Below are 24639 nucleotides of genomic sequence, written 5' to 3'. Positions count from 1 at the left end.
GATGCAATAGCCAAGGAAGCATGTCATAATATGCCCAAAAAGATGGATTTTAAAAAAAAAGGCAAGCATCTTACCGGTCGACCAAATACGACTGCTCCTGGATGAAGGTAGATTTCTACCACATCACTCTCTGGTACAACCTGCACCCTGGCCACTTCTCCCTTTGCCAACATCTCCTGAACAAAATCATTCCATGAAATATTTCCCCCACTGCTCTTAATGGAATTCAACAAGCTCATAATAACAGCGATTATAAATAGTGTTCTTAGCCGTTCCCTGTACATTTGATCTTCACGCTCCCTCCGCTTTTTCTCTTCTGTATGGAAGCAATAAGAGACAAAATAATCATGTAGTGGAAAATAATTTGTTATACAAAAAGACAAACTTGTTTCCCATTCTCAAGTTCAAATCACCAACAGCTTTCTGTACCAGCAAAATATTGATTATATTATTTACATCACAGAAAACAGAAGAAATTAAAAAGGTAACATAAAATGCAAAAGGTACAGTTTTTATGTTAGGAATGAGTGGGGGATGACAACAATATAGGAATGAAGTAAAACATAAGTTGAGTAAACGTGGAAGGAAAATATACCTATCAATAGTTAGTGAGGAAAACACTTCTCTTTTCGCTGTAGAACCTGAGCGATTTAAACAAGGTACTGCAAGGCAAGGCAAACATGAAAGAAACAACTAAAAGGAGGTGTACAGGTGAAAGTGCAAGTTTAAAAACAAACTGTTTGTAATGCAATTGAGAGAGATGTCAACTCAATATGTATACATTAAGCCACAAATTAAACAATGGATATATTAGATTCAGTCCTCGGGTCCAACCAATTTGGAATATTGAAAATAACTTTATACACCTCCTTTCAATTGAGAAAAATCAGATAAAAATAAAAATGTTATATGTCTCAAAACCATGGACAACAGAAACATTGACGATAATGAACTGTGCATTAATGGAGACATTCTGAAAGAATAAAAGCTATAGAAAATATCAAGGCATAAGACCCAATGTTAAAAATCTTGAAAGTGTGGGTATTTAAAGTATTTACCCAAACGGTGTTTTGAGCAATTTGTTAAAATTATGCAATTACAATAATGAAAAAGGCGAGAGGAGCTTCCTCTTTTCTTTCTCATCCCAAGCTCCACATCTCCGGGTAACCTGACCAGCGCTCAAAATCGCAGCACCCCAACATAATTTCTGCCGTGAATGATTTTCTACCATAAATTGTACGTTTTACTGTTCATTTTTTGATATCCAGATGTTACTACTGATTAATACATACTCAAAAGCAATAAGCCCAACAAATCAAATGATCGGGAAAGAACTTGTACCCATGAAGATTATAAGGAAACGGAACAGGAGACTATTCCGCTCCTAGAGTCTGCTCCATCATTCAACAGGATCATGGCTGATCCAACATTCTTCACGTATACTTTCCTGCCCTCTCCCTGTATCTTTTGATACTCCTAACAATCAAGAAATGATCTCAGCCTTAAATAGACACAAGGACTCTGTCTCCACGGTTCTCTGTGACAAGGAGTTGCAAAGACTCTCGAAATTAGGGAGAAGAAATTGCTCCCCATCTCAGTTTTAAATTGATGCACATTTCTTCTGAGACTATGCTCTCTGGTCCTGGACACTCTCTCAGCATTTACTCTGTCAATCTTTTAAGAATCCTACATGCTTCGATGAGATCACTTCTCATTCTTCTCAATTCCAATGAGTTGAATTCCAGTAGTAACGTATCAGCCTTTCTGATATAAAAACAAACTGCTAGAGACTCAGCAGGTCTGGCAGCATCCGTAGGATGAAAGCAGAGTTAATGTTTTGAGTCTGGTGACTTTTTGTCTTTGATTTACTTCAGTTTTTAAGATGCTCATCATCCCATAGATGCATCACCTCTACCCTTGCTAATCTACTCTAACTCAGAGCCTTATAATTTATTGAACTAAAAATTCTTGTTCTCTCTTAACTGCCTTGCACACTACTTTTGCTATCACTTTCAGCTCTATATTCGTTAAACCCTCTCCCTTAAACATACTACCTGATTCTGGCCCACCCCTCTCTCTCAATGCCACCAATGGAAGTAGAGACTTCAGCTGCCCAGGTTCTACCAGTCTGGAACTTTACACCTCTGTAATCCTACATTATAAATAATGAAAGTGTTGTGTTTGCTCTAGTATCATGAAAGGTAAAGTATGAAAGCAAGACTTACTTTTCCCTCCCAAACCATTATTTCCTTAAAAATGCTTCTCAAAACCCATTTTGCTCATTATCCTTTGCATCACTTCTACACCTCTGATGTGGGATCAGCTTTGCTTGCACTTTTTGATTAAGCATGCTAGAGATTTAGTTTATGTTACTAATATCTAATTAAACCAGAGATTAATTTACCTTCATCTTCTTCAGGGCTTTTCCCTTTGGATCCTTCATTCTGTTTTTTATGTTGATTTTGATGTGGTTTTGATGTGCTGAAATGGTATATGCCACCTATGAAACAAAACTTTTTAAATCAAGTAAAACAATGTCACCATGCATAAATTGAATCTGAACATCTTTCTCACTCACCTATTAACTGGCAGAACTTTTTTGGGTTTTGTTTCAATTGCCTAAAAATGTGCGTCCTATTAAATTCCTGGAACTGAATGCTTAATGGACGAAATAACAAGCTCTGTGAAAATAAGCAATAATAAACTCAAAACAAATGAAGTTTTCAACTATCAGCTCAAGTAATTCCTGTTGGAGTGTATACAAAAATGTAGCCAGGATTCTGATCTCAGCCCATGGCAAAAATACACTGCCTTTACAGGAAACAGTACATCTGAGCTCCAAGAGCTGGTAAAAGTGGCACGAATTTGTAAAAGTAAAAATTCCATTTTGGATCTGGAGTCACAGGTAAGCCAGACCAGGTAAGGATGACAGTTTCCTTCACTACAGGCCATTAATGAACCAGATGGGCTTTCCTGACAATTTACAAAGCTTTCATGGCCATCATTAGATTCGTTACTTCATATTTTTATTGAATTGCAATTCCACCATCTTGGGATTCAAACCCAGGTCCCCAGAACATTACCAGAATCTTCAGATCAATAGTCTAGCAATAATACCATTAGGCCATCACCTTCCCAATGCAAATGATGCACCTTATATTCTCCTATATGCTTCAACAGATGGACAAATAATACTGACAGATTGTATTACTCTAGCTAAAACAAAGAAACAATGTGTCTTAATAATAAATTGTGAACAGATAATTAAGATTGCAGGGCAGCACAGTGGCTGGCACTGCTGCCTCATAGCGCCAGGGAACAGGATTCGATTCTAGTCTTGGGTGACTATTAAGAGTTTGCATACTCTCGCCATGTCTGTGTGGGTTTTCTCTGGGTGCTCCGGCTTCTTTCCACAGTCCAAAGCTATACACGTTAGGTCGATTTTAGGAATTTAATAGGACACACACATTTAGGCCATGCTAAATTCTGCCTTACTGAGCAGGCATGTGATGGTTAGGTGAATTAGCTACAGTGAAATGTAGAGTAACGAGGATAAAGTCAGGGAGCTGGGCAGGGTCATCCCACCAGAGAGTGCTGAAACATCGCTTGTTTTGTATTCTGGGAGTGGGCGTGAAAGGAATCCTGGACATTGTTGCGATTATGGAGACTTAGCTGAAAGAGGGACAGAGTCAAAGAGCGTGGTGCTGGAAAAGCACAGCCTGTCAGGCAGCATCCAAGGAGGAGAGTTGACATTCCAGACTTAAGTCCAGGAGTGAGACAGGACGCCAACTTGCAGATCATTTCAAAAAAATGTCTCTGGGACACCCACACCAACCAAACCCATCTGTAGCCGAACACTAACTCCCCCTCCATTAAGGACATGCAGGTCCTGGGCTGCCTCCATCACCAAACCCTAACCACAACTCCTGGAGGTAGAATGCCTCAACTTCTGTCTTGGGACACTTCAACCACATGGGATCAATGTGGATTTCACCAGTTTCCCCATTTCCCCTCCCCCCACTTTATCCCAGTCCCAACCTTCCAACTCAGCACCACCCTCTTGATCGGTCCTATCTGTCCATCTTCCTTCCCACCTATCTGCTCCACCCTCCTCTCTGACCTATCACTTTGACTCCACCTTCACCTACCTATATATCACATTCCCAGCTACCTTACCCCAGCCCCACCCCTCTCCCATTTATCTCTAAGCTCCCTTGGCCCCCAAGCCACATTCCTGATGAAGAGCTTATGCCCGACATGTCAACTCTCCTGCTCCACAGATGCTGCCTGACCAGCTGTGCTTTTCCAGCACCACACTCTTTGACTCTGATCTCCAGCATCTGCAGTCCTCACTTTCTCCTGATAGAGGGACAGGACTAGCACCTGACTGTACCGGGATCTACATGTTTCAGGGGTGATAGAAGGGAATGTAAAAAGGGTGGGGGAGTTACATTACTGGTAAAGGAGTATCTCACATCTGTACCAAGGGAGGATACATCAGATGACCTGAGCAGCAAGGCTGTATAGTTAGAACTAAGGAATAGGAAATTTGAAATCACAATGCTGGGAGATTGTGCCTCCCAACAGCCATTGGGAGATAAAGGACAGAATATGTGGCAGATTTTAGAAAAAAGTAAAAACAGCAGGATTGTTGTGGTGGATAATTTTAACATCCCCTCTATTGACCGTGACTCACTTTGTGCTAGGGGCTTGGATAGAGCAGAATTTGTAGAGGAGAGTTTCCTGACACAGCATTTAATCAGTCCAACCAGGGAAAGAGGTATAGTGGACCTAGTTTTGGGAAATGAACCCGGGCAGGTGAATGAAGTTTCATTGGTGGAGCTTTTCGGGTGTAGTGACCATAATATCATGAGATTTAAGCTACTCATGGATAGGGATAACAGCAGTCCTCAGGGGAGATGTTAAACTGGTGAACTACAACAATATTAGGCAGAACGAGAGTGTGTTCTGATGGCAGTTGGTAAGAGTTCAGGAGTTGCACGTGCCTGTGAAATTTAAGGATAGGTAAGCCAAGTTACGTGAACCTTGGATGACCAGGGATGTTATGACCTTGATCAAAAAGAAAAAGGAAGCATACACAAGGTTTAGGAGGATGGGAATTGATAAAGCCCTTGAAGTATATTAGGAAACAATTTAAGCAAGGAATTAGAAAGGCTAAAAAGGGGTCATGAAAAGTCATTAGCAAACAGTATTAAGGAGAAGCCCAAGGCTTTTAAAACATATGTAAAAAGCAAGAGGATAGCCAGGGAAAATATTGACCCATTCAATGACAAAGGAGGGAATGTATGTGTGGAGCCAGATGAGGTCTTAAACAAAGACTTCATATCAGCTTTCAAAGTGAATGAGTTGGTGGAGGGTGATCTCAGGGAAGGAAGCGTCAAATTTCTAAGCCAAATTGCTATTAAAAAGGAAGAGAGTGTTCTGCATATTAAAAAATATTAAGACAGATAAATCCCTGGGTCCTGATAGGGTCTATCGCAGAATATTGAGAGAGGCAAGAGAACAAATTGCTGCAGCATAGACGGACACCTTTGTATCCTCCTTGGCCAAAAGGTGAGGTCCTAGAGGATTGGAGATTAGCTATTGTTCCATTGTTTAAGAAGGGTAACAGGGATAATCCAGGAAATAACAGGCCTGTAGGCCTCACACATCAGTGATTGGGAAATTATTGGAAAAGATGGTCAGGGACAAGCTCTATAAGCATTTATAAGCAAATGGACTGATTAGCGTAAACAGCATGGTTTTGTCTGGGGGAGGTCGTGCCTCACTAACTTGATCGAGTTTTTTGCTGAGGTGACGAAGATAATTGAGGAAAAAGTGCTTGATGCTGTCCACATGGACTTCAGCAAAGCCTTTGACAAGGTCCCTCATGGCAGACTGATACAAAGATGAAGTCACAGATCATCAGGTGACCTGGCAAGATGGATACAGAACTGGCTCGGTCATAGGACAGAGGGTGACTATGGAAGGATGCTTTTCAGAATGGAGAACTGTAACTAGTGGTGTTCCACAGGGACCAGTGCTGGGATCTCTGTTATTTGTGATCTACATAAATGATCTGGAGAAAAATGTTGCTGGTCTAATTAGTAAGTTTGTAGATGATACAAAGATTGGTAGAGTTGCGGATAGTAAGGGGAGTTGTCAGAGGATACAGCAGTATATAGATCAGTTAGAGGCATGGGCAGAAAAATAGTATGTTGAGTTTAATCCAGACAAATGTGAAGTAATGCATTATGGAAGGTCAGGTACAGAAGGAAATTATACAGTGACTGGCAGAACCCTTAGGAATATTGATATGCAGAGAGATCTGGATGTACAGGTCCACAGATCACTGAAAGGTGGCAGCACAGGTAGATAAGGTAGTAAAATTGCCTATGGTGTGCTTTCCTGCATTGGAAGGGGCATTGATATCAGGATAGACAAGTTATGCTGCAGCTTTATAGAACTTTAGTTAGGCTACACATAATATTGCATATAGTTCTGGTCACCACTGTACCAGAGGGATGTGAATGCTTTGGAGAGGATATAGAAAAAGGTTTACCAAGATGTTGCCTTATGTGGGGGATTTTGGCTGCGAGGAAGGGTTTGGAGGGATATGGGCCAGGTGCTGGCAGGTGGGACTAAATTGGGTTGGGATATCTGGTCGGCATGAACAAGTTGGACCGAAGGGTCTGTTTCCATTCTGTACATCTCTATGACTCTATATACTGGCCTTGGGAAGAGTCCAAAGAAGATTGACTTGGTTGATTCTGGCTATGGAAGGATTTTCTCTTAAGGAAATGGTGAATAGTTTGGCTTGTACTCATTCAGAAGGCGAGGTGATCTAAAGTCTTATCTAAAGCATTTATACAAATGATGAACATCCATCCCAGGGAAAAGACTTTCTATGTATCCTATCCACGCTCCTCATAATTTTGTAAACCTCTATAAAGGTCACCCCCTCAACCCCCAATGATCCAGGGAAAACAGCCCCAGCCTATTCAACTTCTCCCTATAGCTCAAATCCTCCAACCCTGGCAACATCCTTGTAAATCGTTTCTGAACCCGTTCAAGTTTCACAACATCTTTCCGATAGGAAGGAGATCAGAATTTCAAGCAATATTCCAACAGCGGCCTAACCAATGTCCTGTACAGCCGCAACATGACCTCCCAAACCCAGTACTCAATACTCTGACCAATAAAGGGAAGCATACCAAACGCCTTCTTCACTAATCTATCTACCTGCGACACCATTTTCAAGGAGCTATGAACCTGCACTCCAAGGTCTCTTTATTCAGCAACACTCCCAAGGACCCTACCATTAAGGTGTATAAGATTTGCTTTCCCGCATTTATCTAAATTAAACTCCACATGCCACTTCTCACCCATTGGCCCATCTGATCAAGATTCCGGTCTAATCGGAGATAACCTTCTTCAATATCCACTGCGCCTCCAATTTTGGTGACATCTGCAAACTTACTAACTGTTCCTCTTATGCACACATCCAAATCATTTATATAAATGATGAAAAGTAGTGGACACAGCACCGATCCTTGTGGCACTCCACTGGTCACAGGCCTCCAGTCCGAAAAACAACCCTCCACCACCACCCTGTCTTCTACCTTTGAGCCAGTTCTGTATCCAAATGGCTAGTTCTCCCTGTATTCAGTGAGATCTAACCTTGCTAACCAGTCTGCCATGGGGAACCTTGTCGAGTATCTCAATGAAGTCCATATAGATCACGTCACCATTCTGCCCTCATCAATCCTCTTTGTTACTTCTTCAAAAAAACTCAATCAAGTTCATGAGACATGATTTCCCACACACAAAGCCATGCTGACTCTCCCTAATCAGTCCTTGCCTTTCCAAATACATATACATCCTATCCCTCAGGATTTCCACCAACAACTTGGCCACCATCAATATCAGGCTCACTGGTCTATAGTTCCCTGGCTTATCCTTACCATTTTTCTGAAACAGCGGCATCATGTTAGCCAACCTCCAGTCTTTTGGCACTTCACCTGAGATTATCGATGATACAAATATCTCAGCAAGGGACCCAGCAATCACTTCTCTAGCTTCCCACAGAGTTCTACAGTACACCTGATCAGGTCCTGGGGATTTATCCACTTTTATGCATTTCAAGACTCCAGCACTTCCTCCTCTGTAATATGGACATTTTTCAATATGTCACCATCTATTTCCCTACAGTGTATAGCTTCCATGTCCTTTTCCACAGTAAATACTGATGCAAAATACTCGTTTAGTACCTTGCCCCATTTTCTGGGACTCCACACAAAGACCGCCTTGCTGATCTTTGAGAGGCCCTATTCTCTGCCTAGTTACCCTTTTGTCCATAAATGTATTTGTAAAAATCCTTTGGATTCTACTTAACTGTATTTGCCAAAGCTATCTCATGTCCCCTTTGTGCCCTCCTGATTTCTCTCAAGTCCGAATGGACGAGGGTGACAGAGAATATACAGAGGTGGGAGGGGGCTTTGATTATGTTGGCGCTTTTCTCGGCCAGCAGGAAAAGTATACAGAATCAATGGAAGGAAGGCTAGTTTTCATAATGGATCTGGCTACATTCACAACTCCTGGTAACTTCTTGTGGTCTTGGGCAGAACACTTGCCACACTAACTGTGATCTATCAAGATAGATACTTTCTATGGTGCATTGTAAAAATTGTACAGTCATCATCGACATGCCAAATTTCCTGAGCCTTCTGAGGAAGTAGAGGAGTTGGTGTGCTTTCTTGACTGTAGCATTGATGAAGGTGGACCAGGATGGATCATTGATGACCTTTACTCCTAGGAATTTGAAGCTCTTGAGCCTCCACCTCTGCACCATTGATACAGACAGTGGTGTATCCTCTACTTTGCTTCCCGAAGTTGCTGACCAGGTTCTTTATTTTGCTAATATTGAGAGAGACATTGTTGTCTTTACACCATGCCACTAAGCTGCCTGCCTCCTTCCGAGATTCTGTCTCATCATTGGGCGGCACGGTGGCACAGTGGTTAGCACTGCTGCCTCACAGCGCCAGAGACCTGGGTTCAATTCCCGCCTCAGGCAACTGACTGTGTGGAGTTTACACATTCTCCCAGTGTCTGCATGGGTTTCCTCTGGGTGCTCTGGTTTCCTCCCACAGTCCAAAAATGTGCAGGTTAGGTGAATTGGCCATGTGTGGTGTAAAATTCCAAGCAGTGGAATGTGGTGAAACGGTTAAAAATTATGTCCCAATACATGTGTGAATCTAACCGGAATGGAGGTGTTGCTTAGTCCTGTGTGAATCTTCTTATCTGTATGTAACCAGAATGGAATGTGTTTTTTAGCCTTGCTCTGCTGTTCACATGAATGTTTATATCTGGAAAAGAGTATATCAGCTGGAAAAGTCTCCAGTTCGGTGAGTCTGCTCCGGGGTTACGTTTAACCGCCGAGCGTGGGTTGTTGGCAACCGCTCTACGAGAACTGACGGCTCCCAGTTCCGGTAACATGTAGAGTGAGTATAAGCCAGACCCGGGAGTCTGCTCCGGGGTTACGTTTAACCGCCGAGCGTGGGTTGTTGGCAACCGCTCTACGAGAACTGACGGCTCCCAGTTCCGGTAACATGTAGAGTGAGTATAAGCCAGACCCGTTGTACCTGGTTGTGGCGACGCTGCGGGGAATAAAAAGCTGAAGCATATTCTAGCAGACTCGCCTCTTGGTCGTTTGTTCTGTGTCAGACTACTCTCCTACGAACCTGACCTTGAGAATTTTTTAAAACACCATGCTAAATTGCCTGTAGTGTTAGGTGAAGGGGTAAATGTAGGGGAATGGGTCTGGGTGAGTTACTTTTCGGAGGGTCAGTGTGGACCTGTTGGGCCAAAGGGCCTGTTTCCACACTGTAAGTAATCTAATCTAATCTAAAAAATTGTTTGAGATCCAACCAACTACGGTGGCATCAGCAAATTTGTAAATGGAGTTAAAGCAGAATTTAGCTACACAGCCATGCGATAGCAAGGGACTGTGTACGTGGCCTTGCAGAGCATCAGTATTGAGGTGGTGTTGTTGCCTCTCCTTATTGACTGTAGTCTGCGGGTCAGGAAGGCAAGGTTCTGCATGTGTGTATGGGGTCCTATGTCTTGAAGTTTGGAGACGAGTTTTGAAATTATTCCATTGAAAGTGGAGGCAAATTCAACAAATAGGAGTCTGACATAGGTTTCCTTGTTATTCAGGTGTTCCAGGGATGAGTGTAGGGCCAGCTGGTCTGGCAGATCTGAATGCACAGTCAGGGACTCCAAACATGCTAGTCGCTTTCCATTGGTTCATCCTTGAAAAGACCGATTTGTTGTCTGTGGCAATGAAAGTGAGTACAGGTGCAGCGGTTGCTGTCGGGTAGGTGACATCATTTCACTGACTTTCTGTTCAAAACAAGCACAGATGCATTGAGCTCACTGGGGAAAGATTAATTGTCAGCAATTCTACTCAACGTCACTTTGCAGTCTGTTATATTGTACAAGCCTTGCCACAGTAAATATGTGTTTGTGTAGTTAGTCTGGGACTCTAGTTTAGTCTGGTATTGTCTCTTGGCATCCCTGATGGCTTCTTGAAGATCATACCGGGATTTCCTGTATAGGTCTGGGTCCCCTGACTTGAATGCCTCAGACTGGACTTCAGTAGGGAGTAGATCTTCTGGTTCATTCTTGTTTTGTGGTTGAGGATTATTCAGATTCTACACACTTACTGATGAAGTCTGTGACAGTAGTAACATATTTATTTAGGTTGGCCACTGGATATTGGAAGACAACAGAAGAAGCCATTGCAGACCATGATCAGAATCCAATGTGCCTGCAAGATACAGTTTGCCACATCAGACTGAAGCTAACAAGAGAAAGACTCAACTAATTGCCTGAAATTAAGTACATTGTTATCAGTACATTGCCAAAAGTGTGGTGGAATCTGGTAAGTTGAGAGCTGTAACAGAGATATGGCCACAAATAGATGGTGAAGGTAGTGCAATGATTTGTTGAATACATTAATTATCATATAGGAGAAACAAAAACAGGAATTGCTGGAAAAACTTAGCAAGTCTGGCAGCATTTGTGGAGAGAAATCAGAGTTAAGGTTTTGGGTCCAGCGACACTTCTTTGGAATGATAATAAAACGTTGTACCTAATTTGTCAGCGTGTGAATTTCTACAATGTTCACTAAGGATTTGCAGTGGCAATGGGGCACAGCAAACAAAAAAACCAGCAGTTTTCACTGGAATCAAATAACTTATGACGACAACATCATGCAAAGTACAACAGTATTAAATGATGAATTCATCTTGCAGTGTAATGACAAGAGGGCAACACTTTTTATTTGTTCATGCTACATGGCATTGCTGGCTAGGCCAGCATTTACTACCCATTATTAATTGCCACATTGTCGATGGTGGTCAGCTGCCTTCTTGAATCGTTGCAGTCTTTGGGGTATAGAGACACTCAGTGCTGTTAGGAAGGGAGTCCAGGATTTTTGATCACAGGCTGGCATTTACATGGCATAAATGCAACTTGTCAGACAAACATATTGTCCAAATGCAACAACGTGTGGACATGGAATCCTTCAACATCTAAAGAGTCGTGAATGTTGTTGTACAATGTGCAGCATTTGGAAACAGACTGTTTCAGCATCTGAGGAGTGGTGAACAATACAATCAACAAACATCCTTTTTCTGACTTTACAATGGGGAAAGGGTCATTAAGTGAGCAGCTGAAGATGGTGGAGTCTCAGACATGATTGAGGAACTCTTGCAGAGATGTTCTACAGCTCAAATGATTCACAGCCAACAATAACAATCTTAATAAAACCAAAAGAGCTGCAGATGCTGCAAATCAGAAACAAAAACAGAAATTGCTGGGAAAGCTCAGCAGGTCTAGCAGCATTGGTGAAGAGAAATAAGAGTTAACGTTTCAGGTCTGGTGACTCTTCCTCAGAACAATCTTCCTTTACGCTCAGTACAACTCCAACTTGGGGAGGATTGTCATCCTCATTCTCTTTGATTAGTTTTGCTAGGACTCCTTGATATCATACTTAGTCAAACGTGACCTTCATGTCAGGGCATTCACTCTCTCCTCCCCTAAGGAAGTCTGCTCTTTTGTCTGTGATGGAACCTAAGCTGTAATGAGGCCAGGATGTTGAATTGGTCTGGTGGAACATTAACTGAGCATCACTGAGTAGGTATTGCTAAACAAGTGTTGCTTGACAGCACCATTAAGGACACTTTCTATCACTTTACTGATGATCAAGAGTTCACTGATGGGATGGCAATTGGCGGGTTGGGCTTTTCTTGTTTTATGCGTAGGATTTGTCCATAGGGGATGGCTGTTTTAATATGTTTAGGGTGGCGAACAACTCATTGTTCACCAATTCCAACGTGCCACAGCAAGAAACCGTAATGACCTCCTCAGGAGACAGACATGGGATAGGGTACCCTACGTTGTCCAGTACTTCCTGGGAGTGGAGAATCTACACCATTTTCTTCGCTGCTTGCAACACATTATCGATGAGGATGAGCACCTCGACAAGTTCTTCCCTACACCTCCACTTCTTGCCTTTAAACAACCTAACTTTAGACAGATGATTGTTCACAGCAAATTGCCCAGCCTTCAGGACAACATCCACCACAACATCGTACAAGCCTGTCGTGGCAACCACTGCAAGCTGTCAGAGTGTCAACATGGATACTACCATTACACGTGGGGACACCACTCATCGTGTATACAGCAGATACTCATGTGACTCAGCCAACACTATCTACCTCATACCCTACAGGTAAGGATGCCCGAGGCATGGTATATTGACAAGACCAAGCAGATGCCACAACAATGGATGAATGAACATGATGTAACAATCGCCAGACAGGGATGGTCTCTCCCAGTTGGGGAGTATTTCAGCGATCAAGGACATTCGACCTCAGATCTTCGGGTGACCATCCTCCAAGGTGGACTTTGGGTAGACACAACAACAGAGTCGCTAAGTAGAGGCGAATGGCCAAATTCATTACCCTTGAGAATGACCTCAACTGGAATCTTGGGATCATGTCAGATGACGGGTGACCCCATCATACGATACACTCGCGCACACTCTTACACATGATCACACTCACGCTTAACCTCTCTCATACACACACACACACACACACACACACACACACACACACACACACACACACACACACACACACACACACACAGATATGTACTCCATCACACTCATGCACATCCACATAAGTTTATAGAGTGAACGTGCATATTTTGTCGAAAAGCACAATCTATAGGCAGTGAGTCCATGTGACATTTTATAAATTCCTCCTTTGGAAATAGGACCAGTCTGACTCAAGGTTGGAGTACAGACAGACTCTAACCTCATACCTTTAATGCATTGTTTGACATGGGATGTCACATTTTAAAATAAAACCTTAAGATATCTCAGAACTGTGACTTGAAAGCAGTTCTGGGATTTACATATTAATTAATCGAAACCAGCAACCCATTCTAAGTGATTAAAGACTTAACAGCAATCTAGGTTTGTTCAATACAGTGCATTAGTTGTATGACACTTTGATCTTTTACTATAAATTCTGTGTCCTAAGATCCTGCGCCACTAGCTACCTGATGAAGGAGCAGCGCTCCGAAAGCCTGTACTTCAAAATAAACCTGTTGCACTATAACTTGGCATTGTGGGATTTTTAACCTTGTCCAACCCAATCCAACACCGGCACCTCCACATCATAGTTATACAAGACAGCCCAACATCAGTAGGTGCTACCAAATTGTCTGTAGACCATGACATACTATTCACATCATATATTACTATAACTATGGTCTGTGACAGCGAGATGGGTTTTTTTTTGTTTTCTTGATTTGTTGTACTTGCTCACTGTCCTGTCCTTAACATACATGGATGCCAGATCTCCAAAACATTAAATTTAAAATACCTGCCTCCAAATCCCACCACAGTCTCTACATCTACAACTCAACATCTCGCCAAAGCATTTAAGCTAGGTTTTCTGTATATTCCTGATTCTTTTACCTCACAAGCAGTAGACAGAAGTCAACCTTTCATTAATTCAAAGGATTATGGGCATCACTGGCTGTGCCAGCAATTATTGCCCATCCCTAGCTGCCCTTCACGATGGTGAAATGCTTCCTTCTTGAACCTGTGGAGTCCACATAGTAGAGAAAGTAGCTTTTATTCATCATTTCTACCATATACAACTGACAGAGTAAAAATGAGACAGCGTTCCTCTAATACCGAGGGTGCTACACGAATAGCACAAACTACACATCCGTACACGGCATAAAGTGCACAAGAAGTGTAAAATATGCAAGTTGCAGTATAACAAAAAAAAGATGGATAATAGACATTTTTCTAGCAGCAATACAAAAGAATTTCAGATGGGAAAGAGTCAAATTATAGTGTGTTAACGAGCCTGATGGCTTGAGGGAAGAAACTGTTGCACAGTCTGACCGTGAGAGACCATGTGGTCTAATATCTTCTGCCAGATGGCAGGAGGGAGAAGAGTTTGAGTGAGGAGCGTGTGGGGTCTTCCACAATGCTCTTAGCCTTTCGGATGCAGTGTGTGGAGTAAATAGCGTAACTAAACCCAAATTGCCATTAGGTAGGGAGTTCAAGTCCAGTGACACCGAAGGAACGACAATATATTCATAGAACTAAAAATCAAAATTCCATGAACCATAAAACTTTGAACTCATTCACAGGGTGGGGACCAACCACATCATTGTGGACATTTTGAAAAGTGCAATATGAAGGGATAACCTTTTTATTCAGTCGTGGATGTGGGTGATGCTTACACTTATTATCCACTCCTAACTGCTGTTGAGAAGGTAGGGGGCAAGTTGCCTTCTTGAACTGCTGCCCATGGTCCCAAATAATTGTAGTGATTGTAATGAGGCCAGAAGTGGGTACTGCAGATGCTGGAGATTTGAGTCAAGATTAGAGTGGTGCTGGAAAAGCACAGCAGGTCAGGCAGCATCCGAGGAGCAGGAAAATTGACGTTTCGGGCAAAAGATTCCTGATGAAGGAAATCTTGACTTGTAAAGAGGTCAGCCGGTGGACCTCATTGTATGAGTTCCCTGATTGGGAGCCCTGTCTGTCAGATATAAACAGGAGTGTCAGAGGTCCTGTTCACTCAGAGCTGGTTATGGGGAAGCTGGATCAGTGTTAGAGATTCTCCATGTGTAAATAAAGAGAGACTTGGTGACGGGATACCAGCCTCTGTGGAGTTATTTCAATAATGATAATATGTTGTAGACCTCAAGATAACTCCCCAGTTTTAAGAGGCAATTAATTTACCATCAAAAGTTCTTCCTAATGCTATTTCTATTTGTTGTCAGTAAATATATTTATACAAAACACACAAAGAATTTTGTAATTATATTGTACACTAATTTGTTCATGCCATTTTTGTTCAGCACTATTTGCAACTCCTCAGTTACTGAAACAGTCCATGTCTGAATGCAATAAGACCTGGACAGTATCCAGGCTTGGAATGAAAGGTGACAAGTAACATTCACGCCACACAATTGCCAGGCAATGTCAATCTCCAATAAGAGACAATCTAACCACTGTCCTTTGACATCTAGGGTGTTACCATCACTATCAACATCCTGAGCGTAATCGTTGACCAGAAACTCAACTAGACTCACCATATAAATACAGTGGCTACAAGGACAGGCCAGAGGCTAGGAATACTGCAGTGAGTAACTCACTTCTGAACTCCCCAAAGCCTGTCCACACTCTACAAGGCACAAGCAGAGAATTTGGTGGAATATTCCCACTAACCTGGATGAGTGCAGCTGCAACAACGAGAAAAGGACAAAACAGCTTATTGGCACCATTTCCACAAACATACACCTTACCCACCACTAATGCTCAGTAGCAGCAGTGTGTACCATCCACAAGGTGCACTACAGCCATTCATCAAAGATCCTTAGCACCTTCCCACAATCCACAACCACTTCCATCTAAAAAGGACAAGAGCAGCAGATACATGGGAACACAGGCACCTGCAAATTCTCTCCAAGTCACTCACTATCCTGACTTGGAAATATATCGCCATCCCTTCAGTGATGCTTGGTCAAAACCCTGGAATTCCCTCCCTAATGGCATTGTGGGTTTACATACAGCATACGACTGCAGCAGTTCAAGAATGCAACTCACCCCCTGCCTTCTCAACAGCAATTAAGTGTCAGCATCACCCACATCCACAAATGAATAAAAACGTTATCCCTCCATATTGCACTTTTCAAAATGTCCACAATGATGTTGTTGGTCCCCACCCTGTGAATAAGTTCAAAGTTTTATGGTTTAGTCATTAAATGCAAATGAAACACCAAATTCTTTTGTGGAATTGTTCCAGAAAAGTGAGAGGATTATTGCAGAGCTGTTGGAAGCTGTTAAGTATATTCAAGGCTGAGGTAGACAGATTTTTAGAGAACCAAGGGCTGTGGGGAAAAGACGAAAGTGGAGTTGAATGTGAGCATATGAATCCTGATCTCGGGGATTAGAATAGTAAGATCATTGTTTTTGACCAGCATGAACCTGATGGACTGAAGGGCCTGTGCTGCAGATCTCTATGAGCAGACTTGATTGCTGAATGACTTACTTCTGCTCTTATGTTTTACATTGTTGATATTGTTTGGTGTGTGGAAGGCAATGAGGAATTTACAAGAGCAAGGGGATGTGATGGTTGGCAGTTATAGGAAGGGGTAAAAGTCACAGGTACAGTCACATAGATGGGTTAATTCCAGGAAAGGGAAGAGAGGTAGGCAGTTAGTGTAGGAGTCTTCTGTGGCTATACCCATTTCAAACAAATATGCTGTTTTGGAAAATGTAGGTGGTGATGGATTCTCAGGGAACGTAGCACAAACAGCCAAGTTTCTGGTATCAAGACTGGCTCTAATGCAACAAGGGGTACATCAGGTTCCAAGAGATTGATTGTGTTAGGGGACTCTCTAGTCCGAGATACAGACAGATGTTTCTGCGGCCAGCAACGAAAAATCAAAATGGTGTGTTGCTTCCCTGGGACCAGGATCAAGGATGGCTCAGAGAGGGTGCGGAACGTTCTCAAGGCGGGGGGGGGGGGAAGACGGGCCAGCAAGAGGTCATTGTACACATTGGAACCAATGACATAGGAAGGGATAAGGTTGAGATTCTGAAGGGAGATTACAGAGAGTTATACAGGAATTTAAAAAGGAGGTCCTCAAGAGTAGTAATATCTGAATTACTCCCGGTGCTACGAGCTCGTGAGGGCAGGAATAGTAGAATAGAGATGAATGCATGGCTAAGGAGCTGGTGTATGGGAGAAGGATTCACATTTTTGGATCATTGGAATCTCTTTTGTGGTAGAAGTGACCTGTACAAGAAGGACTGATTGCACCTAAATTGGAAGGGGACTAATATGCTGGCAGAGAGATTTGAGAGACCTGCTCCGGAGGATTTAAATTTGTAAGGTGGTGGGGTGGGACCCAGGGAGATAATGAGGAAAGATTTCAATCTGAGACTGGTACAGTTGAGAAAAGGGGCGAGCCAAACAGTCAGGTAGGCAGGGACATGGTAGGACTGATCAATTAACTGCATTTATTTCAATGCAAGAGGCCTAACAGGGAAGGCAGATGAACTCCGGGCATGGTTAGGAAAATGGGACTGGGATATCATGGCAATTACAGAAACATGGCTCCGGGATGAGCAGGACTGGCAGCTTAATGTCCCAGGATACAAATGCGACAGGAAGGATAGAAAGGGAGGCAAGTGAGGAGGGGGAGTGGCACTTTTGATAAGGGATAGCATTACAGCTGTGCTGAGGGAGGATATTCCTGGAAATACATCCAGGGACGTTATTTGGGTGGAACTGAGAAATAAGAAAGGGATGATTCCCCTTATTGGGATTGTATTATAGACCCGCTAATAGTTAGAGGGAATTTGAGAAACAAACTTGTAAGGAGATTTCAGTTATCTGTAAGAATAATAGGGTGGTATGGTAGGGGATTTTAACTTTCCAAACATGGAGTGGGACTGCCATAGTGTTAAGGGTTTAGATGGTGAGGAATTTGATAAGTGTGTAAAAGGCAATTTTCTGATTCAGTATGCGGATGTACCGCTTAGAGAAGGTGCAAAACTTGACCTACCCTTGAGAAATAAGGCAGGGTAGTTGACTGAGGTGTCAGTGGAGGACCAATTTGGGACCAGCAACCATAATTCTATTAGATTTAAAATAGTGATGGAAAAGGATAGACCAGATCTAAAAGTTGAAGTTCTAAATTGGAGAAGATAACTTTCAAAAGCTGATTGCGGGCAGATGTTCGTATGTAAAGGGACGGCTGGAAAATGGGAAGTCTTCAGGAATGAGATAACGAGAATCCAGAGAAATATAGTGCTATTAGGGTGAAAGGAAAGGCTGGTAGGTATAGGGAATGCTGGATGACTAAAGAAATTGAGGGTTTGGTTAAGAAAAGGAAGAAAGCATATGTAAGGTATCGACAGGATAGATCGAGTGAATCCTTAGAAGAGTATAAAGACAGTAGGAGTATACTTAACAGGGAAATCAAGAGGGCAAAAAGGGGACAGGAGATGGCTTTGGCAAATAGAATTAAGGAGAATCCAAAGCGTTTTTACAAATACATAAAGGACAAAAGGGTAACTAGGGAGAGAATAGGGCCCCTCAAAGAACAGCAAGGCAGCCTTTGTGTGGAGCCGCAGAAAATGGGGGAAGATACTAAATGAGTATTTTGCATCAGTATTTACTGTGGAAAAGGATATGAAAGATATAGAATGTAAGGAAATGGATGGTGACACCTTGCAAAATGTCCAGATTACAGAAGAGCAAGTGCTGGATGCCTTGAAACACAAAGGTGGATAAATGCCCAGACCTGATCAGATGTGACCTAGAACTCTGTGGGAAGCTAGATAGGCAATTGCTGGGCCTCTTGCTGAGATATCTGTATCTTCGATAGTCACAGGTGAGGTGCTGGAAGACTGGAGGTTGGCTAACGTGGTTCCACTGTTTAAGAAGGGTGGTAAGGACCAGCCAGGGAACTATAGACCAGTGAGTCTGACGTTGGTGGTGGGCAAGTTGTTGGAGGGAATCCTGAGGGACAGGATGCACATATATTTGGAAAGGCAAGGGCTGCTTAGTGACAGTCAACATGGCTTTGTGCGTGGGGAATCATGTCTCACAAACTTGATTGAGTTTGTTGAAGAAGTAACAAAGTGGATTGATGAGGGCAGAGCGTTAGATGTGATCTATACAGATTTCAGTAAGGTGTTCGACAAGGTTCCCCATGGGCGACGGGTTAGCAAGGTTAGATCTCAAGGGTACAGGGAGAATTAGCCATTTGAATACAGAACTGGCTCAAAAGGTAGAAGACAAAGGGTGGTGGTGGAGGGCTGTTTTTCAGACAGGAGGCCTGTGACCAGTGGACTGCCACAAGATTCGGTGCTGGGTCCTACTATTTGTCATTTACATAAATGATTTGGATGTGAGCATAAGAGGTACAGTTAGTAAGTTTGCAGATGACACCAAAATTGGAGGTGTAGTGGACAGCAAAGAAGGTTACCTCAGATTACAACAGAATCTTGACCAGATGGGCCAATGGGCTGAGAAGTGGCAGATGGTGTTTAATTCAGATAAATGTGAGGTACTACATTTTGGGAAAGCAAATCTTAGCAGGACTTATACATTTAATGGTAAGGTCCTAGGGAGTGTTGCTGAACAAAGACACCTTGGAGTGCAGGTTCATAGCTCCTTGAAAGTGGAGTCGCAGGTTGATAGGATAGTGAAGACGGCGTTTGGTATGTTTTCTTTTATTGATCAGAGTATTGAGTACAGGAGTTGGGAGGTCATGTTGCGGCTGTACAGGACACTGGTTAGGCCACTTTTGGAATATTGCGTGCAATTCTGGTCTCCTTCCAATTGGAAAGATGTTGTGAAACTTGAAAGGGTTCAGAAAAGATTTACAAGGATGTTGCCAGGGTTGGAGGATTTGAGTTATAGGGAGAGGCTGAACAGGCTGGGGCTGTTTTCCCTGGATCATCGGAGGTTGAGGAGTGACCTTATAGAGGTTTACAAAATTATGAGGGGCATGGATAGAATAAATAGACAAAGTCTTTTCCCTGGGGTGGGGGAGTCCAGAACTAGAGGGCATAGGTTTAAGGTGAGAGGGGAAAGATATAAAAGAGACCCAAGGGATAACTTTTTCACACACAGGGTAGTATGAGTATGGAATGAGCTGCCAGAGGAAGTGGTGGAAGCTGGTACAATTGCAACATTTAAAAGACATTTGGATGGGTACATGAATAGGAAAGGTTTGGAGGGATATGGGCCGGGTGCTGACAGGTGGGACTAGATTGGTTTGGGATATCTGGTCGGCATGGACAGGTTGGACCGAAGGGTCTGTTTCCATGCTGTACACCTCTATGACTCTACATACTGGCCTTGGGAACAGTTCAAAGAAGGTTCACTTGGTTGATTCTGGCTATGGAAGGATTTTTTCATAAGGAAATAGTGAATAGTTTGGCTTGTACTGATTCAAAAGGGGAGGTGATCTAATTGAATCATAAAATATTTTTAGAGGGCCTGACAGGATAGATGTGGAGAGGTTACCTTTCTGGGAGAGTCTAAGGCCAGAGGGCATAATCTCAGAGTAAGGAGTCACCCATTTAAGATGAATTTCTTCTTTCAGAGGATCATGAATTTGAGAAATTCTTTACCACAGAGAGCTGTCAAGGTTAAGTCATTAAAGAATAATCAAGGCTGAGATAGGCAGATTTTTAATCAGTAAGGGGATCAAGAGGTATGGCAAAAAATGCTAAAAAAGTAAATTTGAGAACGATTAAGAGACATCTGGACACGTACATGGATAGGAAAGGCTTAGATCTGGACCAAACACAGGCAAATTGGGAAACCTGGTGGACATCAACAAGTTAGGCTGAAGGGCCAGTTTCTATGCTGGATACCTATTTGATTCTATGACAGTCATGAAGTCAGCAAATGGTGGACAATACTAAATGGGCCAAAATAGCCCACTCCTCCTAGAACTTATGGTTTTAACTTTTTGCAAGGTGACAAGGAAGATTGAAAAGCTTAGTGCAATTAATTTGATCTACATAGTTTTAGCAAGACTTTTTACAAGGACTCACACAGCTGACTGCTTTAAAAAAGAACCACAGGACTGTTGCAAGCTTAAAATAAAATAAGTAGCAGGATACAAGGGACAATGACAGAGTATTTTTCCAATTGGAAACCTGTTTCTAGTGGGCTTCAACACTTGGTGACCTACATTTGGTTGTCCAAATGTATGACTTGAGCTTAAAGATATGGGCCATGATCAAGACATTTGCAGACAATGAAAAAATTGGCCACATGGTTGATATGGTGGAGGAAAACTGTGGAATGCACACAAAAAAAAAAATCAATGGACTGATCAAACGAGAGACAAGTGAAAAATTGAACTCAACCTGGAGAAGTATGAGCTGGGGAGTTCAAACAACGCAGAGGAACTGGGGAGGCAATGTCCTAAGAGGTATTCAAACTAGACTATTCATCCAGAGACCAAAGTAATGTCCTGGGAACTGGATTTGAATCGAGCTGTGGCAGATTGTGCAATTTTGATTTAATTTTAAAAATCTGGAATTAAGATAACTATGAAACCACTGTCAACCATTAGGGGAAAAAACATCTAGCTCATTAATGTGTGTTAGGGAAGGAAATTTCTGTCCTTACCTGGTCTGGCTTACATGGGACTCCAGACCCATAGCAATATGGTTGACTCTAAACTGCCCTCTGGGCAATTAGGCACTGAAAATAAATGCAGGCCTAGCCAATGATGCCCACTTCTTGTGAAAGAATTTTTAAAAATACGTAATAAATGGGAGGATGGAAAGGTGTAGAGGAATTGCATATCCATAGTACTGAATGTAGTGAGACAGGTAGATAAGATAGCAAGACAGATTAATATTTTCTTTCATTAGCCATTTATTAATACAACTCTAAATACATTAGCTAGTCCACAATTTACATACTGGCTGCAGTTCTGATCACCCAATTACAATAACTGGACGAGAGATGGTACAAAGACGATTTATAAGGATGTTACCAGGAGTGTTAAATAGCAGCTTTGAGGAAAAATTGAGGCATGGGGTTGTTTCCCTTTAGACAGCTCAGGACAGATTTTCTGGAGTACAAAATTGAGATAGGCCTGCTAAGAATAGATGGGAAGGTTTTATTTACTTTAGCAGAAGAGTCAATGACTAGAATGCATTCCTATCAAGTGATTGGTATAAGGATCAGAAGGGAGACGAGGAAGATTGTTTTCACCCAAAGGATGTTAGGAGTCTAGAACTCCTGCCTGAAGGGATAACAGAGGCAAAAACTCAAATTATTCACAAGGTATTTGGTTGTGCACCTGATTTTCCGTTACCTAGAGGAATGCAGACCAAGTGCTAAGAAATGGAATTAAGCTGGGTGGTTCAATTTTTGAGGTAAGATGGGCAGAGTGGCCTCTTGTTGTGCCACAAGTGTTCCTCAATACAGGAGGAGAATAAATGTGCCAGATATATGGGGAGAGGGTAGTGGAGTAGCAGTACATAAATTGACTCTTTAGGAGGGTCGGCACAGATCAATGGCCACTTTGCACTGTTAAGATTCTGTTCTGCATTTATAACATGATGATTCAATATAGAAAAAGACTGCAATCTAATTTTCCAACTTTCAGTCAGTTTACAATTCAACTGCATTTGGACCTTTTTTTTGTCTTAGATACCTGGACTGCTGGATTCGTTACCAATAATTAACACTTTGCATGAAGTTCTTCCTAATATCTCACCATAACGATACAGGATGCAATTAGAGAGGGTGGTTAGATTATAAATCACCAACACATACATGATGAGCCACATTGCTGCTTTTCTATTCTAAATTTATCTTTAACTAATTGAAGTGCATGTTTTTCAGTCCTACTTGCCTAAATTAATTTCAGTAATATCCCATATTACCCTACCATTTAATGTGACACAACGGATTTTTAAGGAGAACTGACGTCCAAATCCTACGTATAAAATACAAAACTCATACAGCTATTTCATAACATCAATAATAATCGAAGTTATTTTCAACAAAATGTCAATCTAACATTTCCTCGAAAAACAATGCAAATAACACGTACTCACCTTTAATATAGGATCCCTGTCTTGATGACAACAGGACCTACTGGAATCAAATCGTGTTCTTCCAAAGTCACAAATTCCACTGGCAAAGTTCCATCTCAAGGCCTCTCTCTGGAAAGCAGCGCTCAAAGCGAAAGTCCGAAATTGCAAAGGCTTTTTGTTGCAAGACCACAATACTAATGGAAGATTTCTCGCACAGCCGCTATGATGCTGCAACTGCCAAACTAACCAGGCGGCCATCTTGAAACAATTGTCCGTCGCCTTCTCTGACAACTTAGCAATGCGTCAGAAACACCGGCGCGCAGGCGCACTGCTCCAGGCTGGGGAGTCGAACAGTGAATGCGCGCGCCTGATGGCGAAACAATGTACAGCGCATTGTTGAACAATCAAAAAGAATGACTTGGCAATTTCTCAAATCAATTTGCCTTTATAGGCAAAACAAAACCCCAAAACAAAAAACGGGGATGCTGGAAATCAGAAACAAAAACTGATATTGTTGGAACAGTTGAAATGTTAATTCTATTTTCTCCCACAGATGAGTCTTCCCAGCAATTTGTTTTTCTGCCTTTACAGGCGATAATCAATTTATGACTACTTGTACTGTGTTAATATTTAAAATTATTTCAGGTCTTAGAATCTCAGCACAGAAGGCCGAGATGACTCGAAATGTTAGCTTGCTGCCTATCCATACATGCTAGGAAAAAGTGAGGACTGCAGATGCTGGAGATCAGAGCTTAAAAATGTGTTGCTGGAAAAGGTCAGGCAGCATCAAAGGAACAGGAGAATCGACGTTTCGGGCATAAGCCCTTCTTAGATGCTGCTTAACCTACTGTGATCTCCAGCATTTGTTTTCAGTACAGATTCCAGCATCTGCACTAATTTGTTCCTCCTTTCATCAAATGCCAATAGCTTTCAGTGCCCTTCAGTTTTCGATCCTTTGGTTCTTGTCAAGAATAGTTCACATTCCTTGATTCAATTTTATTTTGCATCTGTCTAATCATTCCATGAGCTTCTTGACGTCTGTCACTAACTTCTGTTCACAAATATGTAGTTTTGTATAATCTGCAAATTTTGAAATTGTATCCCGTATGCATAGCTGAAAATGTGTTGCTGGAAAAGCGCAGCAGGTCAGGCAGCATCCAAGGAGCAGGAGAATCGACGTTTCGGGTATGAGCCCTTCTTCAGGAATCCTCATGCCCGAAATGTCGATTCTCCTGCTCCTTGGATGCTGCCTGACCTGCTGTGCTTTTCCAGCAACACATTTTCAGCTCTGATCTCCAGCATCTGCAGTCCTCACTTTCTCCCTGTATACATACTCTACTTTAAACATAGATCAAGACGAGCAACAGTCCTTCTCCTTTGTAATTCTATGGTGCTGATTGCAGACTTTTTCTCATTAGGTAGAGAGCTATTTTGCTTCTATAAATGTT

At 42.2% G+C, this 24639-nt stretch overlaps 1 protein-coding gene across 5 annotated transcripts in view; it reads right to left on the bottom strand.

The window, feature by feature from the left end:
• The window catches only part of spg7 (SPG7 matrix AAA peptidase subunit, paraplegin), a 68820-nt gene extending 44498 nt beyond the window's left edge, over window positions 1-24322 (bottom strand). The window contains exons 1-4 of one of the 5 annotated variants that reach the window (XR_015759941.1): window positions 23213-23533; window positions 2579-2681; window positions 2405-2500; window positions 75-316 (exon numbers count right to left, since the gene is read on the bottom strand). Coding sequence is in view for 3 of the 5 variants with exons in the window: in XM_087995808.1 (XP_087851934.1) it covers window positions 75-316; window positions 2405-2500; window positions 2579-2681; window positions 23213-23449 (678 nt within the window). In the remaining 2 variants the exon portion in view is untranslated. Of the gene's footprint in view, window positions 1-74; window positions 317-2404; window positions 2514-2578; window positions 2682-23212 lie in introns of all 5 variants that reach the window. The other 4 variants (XR_015759942.1, XM_087995808.1, XM_087995809.1 and 1 more) reach the window with 4 other exon arrangements.
• Between the last annotated feature and the right edge of the window lie 317 nt (window positions 24323-24639).

The sequence above is a fragment of the Chiloscyllium plagiosum genome, unplaced genomic scaffold (genome assembly GCF_037043375.1).
Source record: "Chiloscyllium plagiosum isolate Xiang-an unplaced genomic scaffold, Cpla_swu_hap1 HiC_scaffold_17, whole genome shotgun sequence".
In the NCBI taxonomy this organism is placed as follows: Eukaryota; Metazoa; Chordata; class Chondrichthyes; order Orectolobiformes; family Hemiscylliidae; genus Chiloscyllium; species Chiloscyllium plagiosum.
Note: the sequence above shows the minus strand (reverse complement) of the source record. Positions and strands in the feature narration are given on the sequence as shown.